Source organism: Gavia stellata, chromosome Z (assembly GCF_030936135.1).
Source record: "Gavia stellata isolate bGavSte3 chromosome Z, bGavSte3.hap2, whole genome shotgun sequence".
Taxonomy (NCBI): domain Eukaryota; kingdom Metazoa; phylum Chordata; class Aves; order Gaviiformes; family Gaviidae; genus Gavia; species Gavia stellata.
In genome coordinates this window covers 45,568,559-45,585,410 of record NC_082637.1, presented here as the reverse complement: position 1 = coordinate 45,585,410, position 16,852 = coordinate 45,568,559, and the positions used below count along the sequence as shown (strand labels likewise).

Sequence of the window (16,852 nt, the reverse complement as noted above, 5' to 3'; positions counted from 1 at the left end):
CAGCACTAAGGATATTGCCTGGTTGCTGGAATAGGGACACCCTGTGCTAAAATTTACTACAGTTCAAATCAGCAAAAATGTTTTCATCCTTCTAACTGATTTATGATATTTCAAACTTTATCCACTGATTTACCTTGCATCACTTTCCTCCATACTTCCATTCATGCTTAGCGGCATACTGCTGTATTAACATTTGCAAACTGTGTATTAGAATCATAGAATCATTTATGTTGGAAAAGACCTGTAGATCAAGTCCAATTATTAAAATAACACTACCAAGTCTACCACAAAACTATCTACCTAAGCGCCTCATCCACACATCTTTTCAATACCTCCAGGGATGGTGACTTAACCACCTCCCTGGGCAGCCTGTTCCAGTGTCTGACAACCTTTTCAGTGAAGAAGTTTTTCCTAACAGCCAATCTAAACCTCCCCTGGCGCAACTTGAGGCCATTTCCTCTTGTCCTATCACTTCTCACTGGGGAGAAGAGACCAACACCCACCTCTCTGCAACCCCCTTTCAGGTAGTTGTAGAGAGCGATGAGGTCTCCCCTCAGCCTCCTCTTCTCCAGGCTGAACAACCCCAGTTCCCTCAGCCGCTCCTCATAAGACTTGTGCTCCAGACCCCTCACCAGCTTCATTGCCCTTCATTGGACATACTCCAGCACCTCAGTGTCTTTCTTCCAGTGAGAGGCCCGTAACTGAACACAGTATTCGAGGTGCGGCCTCACCAGTGCCAACTGCAAGGGTACAATCACTTCCCTAGTCCTGCTGGCCACACTGTTTCTGATACAAGCCAGATGCCAGTGGCCATTAGGTTGGTTATGTTGCAACTAGTTGTTTACTTACATTTATTTTTCAACATGGGAGGTAGAATAAAACACAAGTAGAATTATTCTTCCACAAATCCTCTCAGGGAGTTCACAAACCTTCCCCTGCCCTCTCTAGTCCAGTTCCCTTGTTATTTTTCAGTTTTGTAAGCGGGTTAGATAGAGTCAGAAATACACACAAAATGATAAGAGCCGTCTTGGCAGCCTTTAGTGAATTCCCACCATAAGCGCTTTCACATCCTCCAGCAAGCAAGCAAGCCAAGGTGTTTTGTAAAAGCAACCCACAAGTCTTAATGAATACCTTTAAGAAATTAACTGAAGCTTTCACCAGTTATGCTGCAGCATCTTGCAAGGGTGTAAAAACCTCAGCTCCAGAGTCAAGCAATCAAAAGCAGCTTTTCACACAAAGCTGTTATCAACAGACCCTGTATAAGAAGGTGCTTAAAATGTACACAACCAGAGAAATAGAGAGAATTATGTTTCACAAGTTACTGTGATGAATTTTGCAATGGAAGTCTGGAAGTCTAGCACAACATGAGAGTTTATCCACAGAGCAGAAAGAACAGTATTGAGTTTTTCTACTTACCCTATTTTAAGTCTCTTCTAGCACAGATCACAGATCAGTTCTGTACTAATACTGTTGCTGAAGTTAATCATCAGAACCTGCTATTTCCCCTAGCTCTAAAAGATAGAGTGAAAAGAAGCAAGGCAAGAATAAAAACAATTGCCTCGCATAGTGCAACCCAACTTCAATCAGAATCCAGAACATCACAAACAAAGTGGTTTTGTTTTGTTACTGATGGTGAACAAATGTTTTGCTTGTTCTCCTTACCTGCAAAAACACTCTATTACTACAATTTGGAAAGGTAACTGAGTGAAATGAACATATCCCAAGCTGTTCCCTCAGCTTAGATACACCAAATGAAGAGAGAAGCCAAAAGACAGGGTAAGTTATTTTTACACAGCTCTTCAACAGATCTTGATAAAAGATTGATCAGTACTGCCAAGGTACGGGAAACTCCCAGAGGACCTGGTGCTCCCTATCACATAAATGGACTCTTTTCTGCTGAGTAGAGTAACGGAAAGAAGACACCAAGGGCATGTGAGATCTGTGGCAGTCTGCGGCTCTTCAGCATGTGCCAGTGCTTCCAGGTACAGGCAGCTCTGATGCAGCATAGCTTAGACACAACTGCCTGCTCCACATCTCTTTCTGGGGACATTATCACTGTCAGACCCACACTGCAACCATGCTCAAGCTCTTTAAGTGTGGAAGGACTCAGCAAGGACACAGACTAAGAAGTGGGCAGATGATGCCCATGCAAAAGATGCGATAAACTGGCATTTGAAAATATGAGGCATAAAACAATGTCAAGAAGCTGCAGATGCCTGCTGTGAACCCAAATGGAGTGAAAATTTCATCCCTTACATAAAGACATTTTCTATGGGACACACAGTGCTGATTGCCTGTTTACACATTTCTTTTTCTGATTTTCAGTGGAATATTTTTTCCCCTCTTAGTACATGGTTGCAGGCAAAATACCATTGAGTGCCAGTTTGACTGCTCCAGTTACTGAGTGACTATTTTGGTTTTTTCCAAACTGCTTGCTGAAGAAGGGTGGGGAGATGTTTAATGACAGGTGTCTGAGGTGACCGTGTCATGTTCTCACAAGGTAACAGAAAAATGATGCACAACCTTTTGTGCATTTCTGCCTGATGTAACTCAGGATGTTCCTTCTTATGCATGCGAAATAGTCACTAATATTTTGGGGAAGATCTGAAAAGAAGATTTTTTAATCTTGTTTTATAAATATTTTCATTGGCAATCTGGATATTTTATTCCTTCCCACTTACCTACAACAACCATTTATTAAACCACCGATAATAACATGATGTCTGTATGCTAAGCTGGGACTAATTTTGCCATCACTGAATTCAATGGCAAACGATTCACGGAGTTCACAGGTAGCTGGCTCGATGCTTTTATTCAGAATTTCCAAGATACGCATTTTAAATGTATTGTACTGATCAATACTCACTGCAAAAAATTTCTTTTCACCTTTGCCATATTTTTTATGTGCAAATACCCCAGGTTGTTTATCTTCATTTATAAATTCTCAATATATACTTATGCTGCAGGCTTTTCAGAGCAGGTAATATTTTATTATTAGTCTGGGTATTACATATTGATATGGTGTTCTAATCTCAGGGCTTTAAATATTGCTTTAATAGAAATTCAGTAATACTGATGATGATAAATGGCGAGAGTGTTTCTGGGACTTTAGACTGCGGATAGATCCTGACTGTGAAGCTCAGGTGTGAATGCAAACTTTGGAGAAGTTTGAGGTTCACTTCAGGGACAACTGAAGGTCACTCCTTTCCAATGAAACATTCAAGAGTTTTTTGTAGCTCACGGTGACACTTCACCATTACCATACATACCATGCCTGTGATTAGTTTTTGAAGCAGTGTACCTGAACAGTGAACTCACCTTACTGACCTTCCTAACCATCACTGGTCAAATTTAAAGAATAAAATAAACACCATATATGAGGTTGCAGCCTTTTCATAATTTCACATAGTCATTTCCCCAAAAGTGTATCCTTACTAAAATATGATCTACATGGACAATTCTGCAACAAAAAACTACTGAGGTCAAACTTACTGATCATGCAAGAGCATTATTTTTGTGAGAAAAGTTGTACCTGAAGATACTAAAAAAACCCCAACAAGTAAGGAGCTTCCTGCAAGGTAACGTAAAATGCTTCCACACAAAATAAAACTTTGTGCATTCTCCCTCAGAGTAGAGTTTACTTCCTAGTTCGTCCAATAATGTTGTGTTGAAATACTTAATGCAAATTTTGAAAAATGTAACAAGCATCCAGCTTTAAAGAACTAACATCAGACATTTCTCATTGTTGCTCTCATTTAGTTTCCACCTACTGCAGCTCTCTAAATGCATTTCAGAAAGCTTCAGACAAATAAAATTTACACTGAACTGTTGTTCAGTTGCAGAAAGTTTTTTCTAGTCTTTTGCCAAAACTCTGCAGCTGTATCCTGCTGGCTCCATGTCGCTATTCAGGATATTTCACAATGACTGTCCTCTTTTAATGCCACCCCAACGAGCAGAGATATGTCTCTCACTAGGAGGTGAGAGAAAAGGTTACCATCCCAGCAAGTTAATCTGCACCAACTACATTTCTGCTCTGCTCAAATCTCATTTGGTCCAGGAACTCTCCTCTAAACAGAATACAGAAACACAAAATATACAGTAGATATCTCCAAAAAGAGCATTTGTCAAGAGCAAGTAAGGGTTACCAAAATATACATCCACATGGTACTATGTCATAAGCACAGCTGAGAGGAGGGACATGTGGATAACAGGAGCCTACCTAAAGATTATTTACCACTCTCTCCACAGACCCTCAACTACACATCTTAAGAACAAAAGCTCATCTCCTTTAGCCCACAGCAAAGCACCCTTCTAGTCCTCCCAGCAAGAGAGCAAGTGTTTTTTTTCTTTTTCTTTTTCTTTTTAATACAATTTCATCCACATCACCAGACACAGACTGATGGTATCAGTAAAATAATACGGTAATGGAGCTGTTGCAGGTAGCTCCATGTTACATATACCTCCATCTGGCTGTAAAATAAATAAATTAATAAAAGGCAGGGCTGAGATTTCCCCTTTCCACCGGGACATGAGCACTTGCCACTCTCTCCAGCTGCTACTTCCCAAGATACAAACAGAAGCTCAAGCAAATGCATCTGTCAGAAAGCACCAGTACAACATGATCTACTGCAAATGCACCTTCAGCTCTTACCATTGTTTCTCCTTGAATCTATCACCTTAATGTGTCATTTGCAGTATGTTCTGAAGTACCTCTTACATACAGCATAGATTCTCATCAAATTGTTGTAATTAAACTCATATCAAAATAAATTTCCCTTCTTATCTTCTTCCTACCTACACTGACTTAAGTAATATTTTAATGCAGGAAGCATCCCAGGGGGCTTTGCAGCAGAAGGGACAGAAATGGGATTTCTCATAAGAAAAAAAGAGAAGTAGAAGAGTTTGATCCAAAATTCTACACTCTGACTACATCTGCCTTTGCCCTTACTTACCTGATGAATAAATGAAATACTAAATGTAATGGCACTTAAAATAGTTATTTTGACTGGTCTCAGTGCAGAAGCCTATAGTATCAGCTCACACAACCCACAACAATTACAGAAGGTATAAAAAACAACCCTGCTTACCTTTCATCCCAAACTTAGAGTGCCTTCCAAACTTCAGAATAATAAGCATTATTACTAAGCCAGTGCATACCAGTGCTGCAATTCCCACCACAACATACACCTAAAAAAAGAGGACACAAAAAGATCTGCTTGTTTTGTTCTGATGAACTACCTTCAAAGACATTCAGCATACATTCAGATTAACCCAGTTAGGTAAAGAGATTCATTTCAACTGGGAAGCATTCGCACTTGGATCAAAGAGTACAGAAAACAGCCACTTGTTGAGGTTTCTTCTACCCTGCAGAGAACAGAGATTCAGACACCTCTGAGAACAACTTTTCAACATCCTACACATTCAAGGCAGGTGGGAGGGAGTGCACATCCCCTCTTTCCCTTCCAGCAGAGTGGCATGTTGTAAGAAAACATGTAGGAAAAGCACATAGGAAAAAAAATTTTACTGTGAGGTGGTTGAACACTGGTACAGATTGCCTGGAGTGGCTGTGGAGTCTCCATCCTTGGAAATATCAAAAACAGAGTGGACACAACCCTGAGCAACCATGCTGGCCCTGCTTTAACCAGGGATTAGACCAGAAGATTTCCAGAAGTCCCTTCCAACCTCAGCCATTCAATCATTCTGTTATCAGACAAGATAAGACTGGCTGGGATCCTCCCAAATTTTAGCAGTGTCCCAACTCACAGTCCACTCTCTGGTTCACAAACGCATATGCTCTCCTCTATCTGCTGCTTTACGGAGTCACTGATGCAGGGAGGCTGCAGAATCAACCAGGCTGGCCACCCACAACCAGTTTCCTACAATTCAGTTCAGAAGAGCATGAGAGGCAAGGCCCACCAATTCAGCTACTTATATTAAAATCTACTGCAAATTATTCTATCAAAAACCTACCTGAAATCCTGTTTTAAAAACATATAATTAGAATTTGAAAGTTCATTGCAGCACATCCTCTATAAGGAGGAGCTGTCTCCAGGACTGGAATTCAAACAACAATCTTCAAATTACCTTGGATGTCTTTGTTTTGTAGATAAAGAATTGCTCTCCTTGGCTTAAGTTAGAAACAAAGTCTTAGGCTAAAAAATTACAGTTAGTTGTTCGGAAAAGCATGAAACAAAATAACTAGCAATTTTACTTGGACTGAAAAGTGATTCACTCTTTCAAAAAATAGGAGGAAGGCAAGAGTGGAGAGCATTGATTTTCTTTTTTTTCCTTTTTTTCTGAGTTTTGATCACAACACAGTAATAGCTCCAGTGTTCTGGTAGCTCAGGGTCCTATTGCAATCTCCACAGTTTTGTGAGTTGTACAGCCAGAAAGTCCACCACAATTACAGATCAGGAAACAATGTATATACTTACAGTGATGCTATCTTCATTCTCTTTGTTGGAAACATCCGTAGAAGTGATTTGATTACTGTTATTTGTGGTGTCTCCAAGATCATTAGGCGTGGTTTCATATTCTTTGGAAAGGAAAAAAGGCTGCTTTTATAATTTTGTAACTTCAGAGGGGAAAGGGTTGTCTTTATTACTTCTGCTCTGTAAAACAGTAAGGCCACTAACAACTCTTGGGACTCTGAGCTCTTTGGGAGCAATACGTAATTGCTAATATAGTTGGAACAATTTTGGGGGGATCCCTGTGGCAGATAATCGAACAAATGTGTTGTGACTGATAAACTTGAGAAGCAGTCTACACCATGACGTGTATCTCCACTGGAAAAACTAGAGTTAAATAAGAACTCCATCCATAAAGCTATTTTTATGCACTTCTGACTTCCCATTAAAAATGAAAGACTGCCCTCTACACTGAACTTCTCAAGCCTTATATTCAGCCAAATATAGGACAGTCTTAGAAATGAGCTTGGGGACTTTGTTTAGCTGAGAAGAACTTGGCAGACAGGTTTTTAGCTAGTTTATTACTACCAAATGTGAAATAGCTGTTTTTCTGCAGTTAAAAAATAATAAAAAATACTGTTGCATGCACAGAGGTTACAGTCTGGCATCATAAAGTGTCATAAAGATAAACCTTTAAAAAATTAAGTGCCTGAGATGGTATGAAGAAATTTGATTTATCAAAATAATTCCACTGACAGGTCTGCTGGGGTGAATCCAGAACCATCAAAATGAATGAACATGGCTTAATTACTTATAATTATTTAAAAGTGAAACAGGGGTATTTACACTCCATGATTTCCTGTCAAAACTATTCAAATTAGATAAAATAATTAAATAATATACAGATGAATTTAGAGAAATGTGCATTAAAATAAAATAAAAAATGCATATATTTTATGATTACATCTGGAAATATACATAACATTTCAATTTTATGACAGTAATGTGTGCAGATGAAAGAAACAAAGAAGGGCAATAACTGCATCTGTTACAAAATGCCCCTCCAACATTGTAATTTAAATTTGCAATTAACTGCATATTTCTTTACACATTTCGATTAAAATCAGTGCTGTAAGCCTACAGACGACATTTTAAGGGTGAATCTGAAAAAGCAGAGCGCAGAGGCACAGCTTTCACTAACTACAGAGGCAGGAACTCTTCCAACTGCAGAGCTGTTTCTGAGCAAGGGCAGGGAGGGCCTGTGCCTCTGCAGAGTTTATCTTTTTTAGCTCCCAAGGCCATTTTGGAGAGCTCAGCTGGCAATGCTAGCAACAAGCTGCACTGGGCTTTTGATCTTCATGCATGCATGAACACATTTGCTTTCTGCAAAGCACTCAGCAGGCTGCAGATTTTTTGGTATATGAAGCTACACAGCTACCTCTGGCACCAGTGCTATATTCAGTACAGTCAGGTTGTCTAATCAGCTCACGTAGTCTGTTTTGGCTCTACACCATGCATGCTGAAGGACAGGACTCTTTCAAGCCAAAATACATATTAAGTATACAGAGGTTTCATGAGAAACAAAATTTAATTTCCTGGTCTTTTACCGTTTGAATTCTCCGACTCAGCACTGCATCTTTATGCCTACAGTCTTCTATGCAGCAAGGTTAGAACAGTAGCGAGAAGCAAATGAACAGCACTCCTTACTCGAAGAAGCAGCACAAACCCTGCCTGAATGGTTCCCCTGCCCAAGCAGCCTGCACACTTGGACAAGGTGCTGTGCAGACCATCCGCCACTGTGACTACATGCTTTGTCACAGCAAAGGAGGACACTTCTGCTTCATTCATTTGCAGGCAGAGCCCGCTTTATAGCAAGTATCTCAGCCTACAGGATTGGGCTTCCTTTACGATTAGCTGGGAAAATCTTCACAAAAATAGTTTTGACCCACCCTGTATTTGTGGTAGCTTTATAAGACCAATATATAAAACAAATATTTAGAGCCTTCGCTGCTCTGCCTCTGTAATACAAACTTTCAAGAGGGAAATTTTTTGCTCTTAATTTTACCTGTAAATAACAGTGGGCAAAAGCCGATGCTATCTGCAGTTCTGTTTATGCTCATGTCTGTACTAAGCTACCGGAAATCACACCCTGAAGGACTAATGAGAACTATGCAGAGTGTTTCAGGTCTGGTCTGTAAATCCTCCAAATACACTTTTATATTAAAATGGGCACAAGCTAAAGTAGGCCATGTCGATATGCTGGTGTTGCATTGCCATTCCCTGCTGTGCAACTGTGAAGCACTTTAACTAGTGCCAGATCTTCAAAGCCTCTTGAAATGGGTGAGCCAAGCAAGGAAAACACTCGGAACAGCTATCCAGCCAAAACTGGGTGATTCAGAGTTAAACAAATTCCTGTTCATTTCACTATGAAATCCTGACATAGACATCAAGCACTCTGATACAGACAGGGTCACGCCTCTTGACTCACGCTATGTGCGACTCGTATCGCTTCAGGGCCAGGTTCTCTGGTGCCGTGTACCTCATGCAGCCACCTGTGACTACGCCAACTGCGGTGAATCGCGAGTGAGGCTGGGCAGTATTTTGCAGCTGTCTTACAAACAAGGCGCATGGTGGCTGAGATACAGACAAGAGCACAGTTACAGCAGCATGGGGGGGGGTCACTCTGCACAGTCCTCTGGGAGGTTGGGTGATATGTTGTCTCTCATGTTCACAACCACGTTAGAAGCAGCAGCATGGCACAAAGACATGAACTCAAAGCCAAAGAAGCTGGATTTGCATGTGATTTCCTGCTCAGCCCTGCATGAGTCGCTTTAATTCTCTCGGTTACTTCCCAGATGGGACCAGGACAGCCTCTCCTCTCTGCCTTTCCCACAAGGTGAGCCAGAGGCACCAGCGACTGCTCTGTGCTCGCCCCGTGCAGCTGGGAATCCCCCTGGCAAACACAACGTCACACAGCCTGCTGCGACCCCATCAGTTCTTCTGTTTCCCATTGTATGCTCAAAACACTTAACGGAAAATATTTGGAAATCACCTCACATGGAGCACAGGACACAGAAGGTCAAATCCCAAGGGACGGACCAAACCCAGCTACGAAGGCCTTTGCTCCATGCAGAGGGGTACTCGAGGCCAGGCAGCCCTGCCCTCCGTCTCCACCTCCTCACAGCCCAGCCCTCCCCTGCCCAGCTATGGGCTCTGCTGACTCAGGCCCACCTGCGGGCCCACGGCCTGGCCTCAGCCCCAGGGCAGTGTGCAACAACGGGTGCTGTGGCTGCCCGTGGGCCACCCAGCTGCCCCGCTCCTGGCTGGGGTGACGGGACAGGTCTGGCTGCCAGGCCCTGCCCTGATGGACCCCCATGGGGAGCCCCCAGCCCTGCAGCACCCCGACACTTGCAGGGAAGTACCTTGCAGTTCCCATTAACTCCACCCATATCCAACAGACTGACAGACAGACAGACAGTCCCAGCACCCAGCAGGATCAAATCCTCCTTTACTCTTTACACTAGGCATATTTGCAACATGATTAGCACAGGACTCTGAAAAATGCATTTTAAAGGGAAGCCTGGGGGTGGGGGGAGCAGGGGGCAGTACTTTAAATCTTCCTTCCAACATAATCGAAGTTGTGGGTAAACAGATCAGTGAAGAGATAGACTGGTCTGAAAAAAGGTCATGAAAACCACCCAGTCTCTGGGGGGGAGCTCATCCCAGAGGTCCCACTGTCAGCCATGCAGGCAGTGGTTCTCTGAAGAAGTGTAGCAGCTGCTAGACTTTCCAGCTGGCCTCATTTATTCACCTCACTAACTGGACTTGTGAATTTGGAATAATTAGGGGAACACTCTGGACTACAAAGTGTTTCTCAAAGCAAACACTGAGTCACTGAAACAAAGATCAAAGACAGCCGTTTCAAACAGCAGAAAGAAAAGCCAGGAATAAAAAGGAAGGCTGCTTTCATCAGGACTAGGTCTTGCAGGCTGTGATCTGCTACCGCAACTTGAAGCACACATCTCAGCAGAAACCTACCCAAGTCAATCGAAGCACAGCACTCACATGGTTAAAGCCATACACATGCATCAAGACCTTGATAAACAGCTCAGAATCAAAGTCTTCATGCATGCAGCTTATATAATACAACACATGTAAGAAATTGTGCAAACCATCACCACCTTCCCACCTCTCAACCCCCCCAAAGAATTTGGAAAGAGAGGGAGGGGAACCTATCCTTCAGTATTTCTAAGTACTTAAAGCCAAATTGATGCTTTAATTGCACATTTGCTAAAGTTTAATGACATGGAATGGAATCAAAGCAATAACATTTCAATCACCTTAAGGAAACTTGAGTCATGGGCCATTTCATCCAAATAAAAAGTACTCCAAACAGGATCCAGCTTCTGCTGGAAGCTAAAGGCTATTTGGCTATGTTGGTCAGGATGGACTTTCCTACTCACCAGAAGTATACCAGAAGAATTATGTAAAATTAGCCAGCTGCTTTTTATTCTGCGGCTTCTATTCTAGTGCATGCTGGCTTTCACTAGGTACAGACCAAAACATTTCGCCTAACTAAAAAACTAATGTGAACACTGTGTCATCAAATCTTCTGGCACACACTCAGGTATCACTGAGTTGATGGTCTGCTTATGCAAGAGAGATTAAGAAAAGGTACAAATGAGCAGACAGAGCACAATAAATTGCCTACAGGAAAACTTACTTGTACCAACCTCATTTTTAAGTGGGATTTAGGGGTATATTTTTGGAAGCAAAACAAGTATGGAATCATCCCTGAAAAAAAATATTAAGTTATATAAGGAGAAATCATGAACTCTCTTTCCTCCAAGAAATGCCTCCAAAAGGTTCATGAAATCTCATGCCTGTGAGCTACATCAGAGAGCTGTCATCCTACTGGATCAACTGCAACCGTTTGTAGCAGTGGATTTATGCTTCTCCTAATGTGAATCAAAAGCAGCAGAGTAAGTAAAACATCATATTTCCTCTCATGTATCTTAAATAATATAAGACAGGAGAACCAAAAATACAAAGTACCTTTTAGAATTGTGTTAAAATACGTGCCATTTCAATTTAACTGAGCCTGACATTCAAACTTTTAATGGTTTCAGTGCCTTCATTTCTATCATTAAAAGAAAAGAAAAAGGAAATCAAATATATACCATAAACGTCTGGATCCACAATTGGGCCACTACCTGTACATGGAGAAGAGAAAAAAAAAAAGAAAAAGCCTTTGTAAACAGATTGCAAATGCTGGAAGAATAAGAGTTTCTTCAGGTATTTTTTTAAGAATTGACATGTTATTTGCAATAGCAAAGATCAATACCTACACAAATGCAAAGCAACATCAATACAGTGCAGTACCTGGTTATCAGATTACATTTGCAACCATTTTAGAGCTATCAATAAGGTTACTATTTTGCTTCATGTGAAACAGGTAATGCACAGGGCACTAACTCTGGCAAAGGCAGGCCTGTTTCCCAACTGGGCAAAATTCTGCTTTCCGCTGTTAATGTGTATCTGGAATAAGTGCAACAATAACTATTCCTGTTGAAAAATCAATGGTAAAATTCTCCTTGACCTTAAGTGGAAGCAGACTTCAGCGAGCATTAACGATCACTGACTTTTACATGGTCAAAAATATTTGCTATTAAATCACTGTGAGAGCAAACTGGTTTAGCTGTGAGCTGGCCAGTTAAGAGCTAGAGGTAGCAATGACCTAACCAGCACCATTTCGTTTGCTTTGTAAAAGGATGCTTCCAAGAAGCCAGCTGCACAGCTGATACACAGGCAGAACTCTTACCAAAAGAGTCAGATGTCTCAGAAGCTAGCCTTTACACAAGCAAATGGATACCCGTCTAGTCTACAGTTTTCTAAATTTTACTAGTTCCAGTTTGCAGCTTTTTCTAATTACTGCACATATGTAAGGCTGAGTACATATGTGAATATATTGCACAGAACGCCCACTGAAGTTAGCATACTATTAGACTATTCACGCTTTGAAAGATACTTGTGTTGTATTTCAACATACCCGTTCATTGTGGTCTATAATGTATTTATAGCATAGCTTATGTAGTAGGCTCCTAATCATCTCTTCCATATTTTTACTCTTTCTTTTTGTTGGTTTGGAAATAAAATTAACAGACAGTTAAAATCTCTAAAGATGAATTTCAAAAAGGATAATTCTGTTTATAGTACTGTACACTAAATCCACTGCAGTGGTGTTACACTGGCATAAAGCCACTGTGAAGCATGACCAGAACACCATTGTTTCTGCTTATGTCAACAGCGTGAGAATCTGTGCGGAAAATACTAAACAGAGTTGCAACCTATTTGCAGAATGGCGGCAGATAATTAGGTTTATTTTTAAATGCATTTGAAGATATTCTAGTATCCAGAGATATAGGTTAATAGACCCCATGAGAACTGTCACGCCAATCTACAGAAATAAATAACAAGTGAAGAAAGCTTATACTATCTGTCCTCAAGCAACTTCTGAGCACGGTTTTCTGTCCATAGAAGTTCATGGATTCAGTTTTTCCAGCATAAAATATCCAACTGCTGAAAGACAGTATTTCTAATTTACCTTCTGTAATCTGAAGGGAAGAAAAACAAAAGAATTCCCAGGCTTTTATCCTGAGTTAAATGGCAACATTTTTGTTACTGTTTACTGGAATTGGGATAAAGTAATCAGATAGGTTTAACCCCTACCTCCTGCCAAGGATATAAACTAGGAAGTCATCAACTCCATTCAAATACCTTGTATATAACTAAATACTTCACTTCAAATGAAGTTGCAAAAATCAAGATGCTGGGTGAAACCAAAATGTCTATTTAGTATTCCCTGCATAAAAACCGTATCTACTCAATCATCAAAACATATCTACTCAATCATCAAAACATCAGTTGAAGCTATCTCAAGATTAAACTTCACCAGAGTAATTTTGCACATTTACACACAATTATTTTTAAGGCAAACACGGAACAGCATTGTTGTTTTGGTCCGTTAGAACAGGCTGTTGTGTAAATGAACTATGAAGAGACTTTTCCTATTCACTCATCTTTATAAACTACATCAACTACACTTGGTTTGCCTGCTTCTTTCTTTATAAAGTTGACATTTTAAAAATAAACAAGCAGCAAAAGACTCAATCCAAAAACACACTTCTGCAAAACAGTCCCATGTTGTTATGCTGCACAAGCCTGAAAGGAGATTGCAGAGAAGTGGGTGCTGGTCTCTTCTCCCAAGTGACTAGTGACAGGACAAGAGGAAATGGCCTCAAGTTGTGCCAGGGGAGGTTCAGGCTGGATATTTGGAAAAATTTCTTTACTGAGAGAGTGGTGAGACAGTGGAATAAGCTGCCCAGGGAAGTGGTGGAGTCACCATCCCTGGAGGTGTTAAAGGAACGTGTGGACGAGGCACTGTGGGACATGGTTTAATGGGCATGGTGGTGCTGGGTTCATGGTTGGACTCGATGATCTTACGGGTCTTTTCCACCCTTATTGATTCTGTGATTCTGTGAAGCAAGACGCTATTTCTAAGGCATATTTAACATATTCTTTTACTTTGACAACATACTATGTGACTTGGATTCTTTCCGCTGAATTCTCTCAGTAGAGAGCTGGTAGATGAATACGCTTAATTAAAAATACTTATTATTGGTAAAAATCTCTCCCACATTCATTAGCTGTTTTGGATCAGCTATGAAAACAGCCTCCAGATTAAAACACGGACATTTCTTGCTTACTGTTTGCTGCAGTGTAGTCTCAAATAATCAAGTCATCCTCAGCAAGAACAGCTTCACGGGTATCCAACAACTTTAGCAGATTAAAGCTAGTTAAAAATCTAGCTAATAGAATATGAAATTATTCTTCCAGGCCTTCATGTTTAAAACAAAGTATTCATTTACAACATTAACTGTGTTATCATTAACTCAATCCAATCCCACTGCAGTATATGTTTTCCTCTCCTTTATGCCTGCATCCTCAGTCCAGTGAAAAATCTTCTGTAAGTAGCATGCTGGAAGTTGAGAGCATCTTAGCACAAATCATGTCTTCATCATGTTTGATGCAACTTTGAAAGTGGAGTATTACACTGCTGATGATAGAACATGCTTCAGACTTAGTTGTATTTAATTTAGACAGACATATGGATTATGGGGGGTGTGTTTAATTTTCTTTTGTTTTTACCTTCAGAGCATTTGCCCGTAAGTGATGCAATAACCAGAGATTCAGTTTAAAGCTCAGTGAGTATACCCCACCCGATGAAATATCAGGGCTGGTATTTAATTCAGTCATGAAGACACGGAAATGAACATAATACCAGGGCGTGGGCCTTAATCTTTATGCTTCATTGTACAATACGTGGGCCAAAAGAAGAAACTACACAGTAACAACAGCATTGAAAAAGCCTTTTAAGGGTTTGAAAAAGCCTGACAGTTCTTTAAATAGCAATAGTTTAAAACAAAAATTGTAATACAATGCATAGAAGATTCTAGTTTTTTAACACTTGCTTTTATACCCGCTTCAGTGGAGGAGACAACAATGTTGTGGCATTTTCTAGAGCTCAATGCCATTATTCTTACAGGAAAAAAAAACCCCTATATTGAGGAGGCTAAGTAGATAAGCCATTTCCCCTGTTGTTAATTTTTAAGACCAGTTTGGTGCCATCCACTATGCATGAACTGATTTCTAATGCAGTTACATTCTGTCTATACATAGTCCAGTGTCCTCTATACTCTTTTTGTGAAGCTTAATCTACCACAGAGCATGGGAAATGCTTAAAGAAAACAGCACAGATTATCTTGGAAGAGTTACATTCCTTATGATTATAAAGAGGATGGAACAAATAAATAATGCTGTCTTTCTAATTTGGAGGATACCTACAGTTCCATTTACTGATTTAAAAGGCAACAACTGGGAAATTTTCAATGTACAGGGGAGAAGCATAAAGGAAAAACAGAATAGTAAAAGGGATTTGGATCAAAGACCAAAAATGATAAATTCACCTAATGTATCAGAGGAACTGTTATTCTGTTAAAAAAACGAAGCCAGGTTCACATTAATTAGGGTGTAAGAGAACTTCCATTGTACACAGAACATCTATGAGGTGAACTGTTTTACTGAACTGTTATAATGCAGTATTAGAGGATGCCAGTAGCTGAAACCATGGCATGTTTCTGTAATGAGTCTATTTAAGGAAGAAGTCCAGAGAAAAAGGAGGAGAGGAGGACTAAGGACAGCAGAAGTAAATAAAGCCCGGTTGCATCAGCTTTTCACCTTCTCCTTCTAAGGATGGGAAAGCAAAAGACCTGCCATCTCTCTCCCTACAGCAGACTGAGCTGACAGGGAAAAAACATTAAATACAGACCATATTTTTACTGTCTGTAGCCTGCAATGTAGGAGAAAGATTTTAAATATTCACTTTTTTTCTGCCAGATAACATTAGCACTGTACATTGCTGTTTCAAAAAAGAAGGCGGCTATTTATATCCCATGGCTAAAAAGCAAAAGCTCCACACATGCTCATATTTTCAGATACGACCATGCAATTATTTGCACAAAAACACGCCTTTCTTTCCACTCCAGCTGTGCCAGGTCCACTCAGAGTTTTTTCCACATACAGCAATATGCTTACATGTATGCCTTCTTACTCTTACAGTCACTTCACATATGGGTTTGAAGATGTGGGAAAAGATCAAACCACGGTGAACATCAATCACTTACAGTAGTCCCTGCAGTTCAATGAGTTAGTCCACCTTAAGCCTACTGACATAGCATTTGGGAGGGCTGAGGCAGAGCCTTTAAAGCAACTGAAGATGCGTATATTTAATGGCAACTATCTTGACCACGGAAATTCCTAGGCATGTAGGTGCCCAACCTCCACCGAAACGAATGGGAATTGGACATTGAAACGCCTGTGAGGACCTGAGACCTTGTCTATCCTGCCTCTGGGTTACTTGTTTTCTCTCCAGCTCCCTCTGGTGTCCTAAACAACGTATTATGATTAACTCACTGGACTACACTACTGATTTTGCAACAATGCACTAGATGCTACACAGGCATGCCCGGCATCCTTGGATACACTGCCTAGTTGCATTCATATGCAGTGCAGGAAACGTAGAGAGTGGATGACCTGGCACTCAGTGCTTTCCAAGATCAGAACTGAGGCTTCAGAAAACATTTCAGAAACAGCAGCCTTTTACTAGCCTTAGCTGGCTCTGAGGATGGTTTACAGAGCGCTAGCATGGCCTCCCTTGAGAAGCAATAAACAAGAAGAAAATGCTCAAGAAAAACATTATTTTACAACTAATCTTGAAGACATTCATTCAGAGAGGAAAAAAAAAAGCATATAAAAAGCTACCTCCAAAACAGTTAAACTGTAGTTAAACTGGCCAGGAGCACTGTCTCCACAGTCTCATCAATTTG

The 16,852-nt window shown here is 40.6% G+C and overlaps 1 protein-coding gene across 2 annotated transcripts in view; it reads right to left on the bottom strand.

Moving 5' to 3' along the window:
- Window positions 1-16,852, bottom strand: part of NTRK2 (neurotrophic receptor tyrosine kinase 2) — a 202,804-nt gene that overhangs the window by 135,642 nt on the left and 50,310 nt on the right. The window contains exons 9-12 of one of the 2 annotated variants that reach the window (XM_059833218.1): window positions 14,013-14,026; window positions 7,897-7,901; window positions 6,435-6,554; window positions 5,088-5,187 (exon numbers count right to left, since the gene is read on the bottom strand). In XM_059833218.1, the coding sequence (XP_059689201.1) occupies window positions 5,088-5,187; window positions 6,435-6,554; window positions 7,897-7,901; window positions 14,013-14,026 (239 nt within the window). The remainder of the gene's footprint in view (window positions 1-5,087; window positions 5,188-6,434; window positions 6,555-7,896; window positions 7,902-14,012; window positions 14,027-16,852) is intronic. The other variant, XM_059833217.1, reaches the window with a different exon arrangement.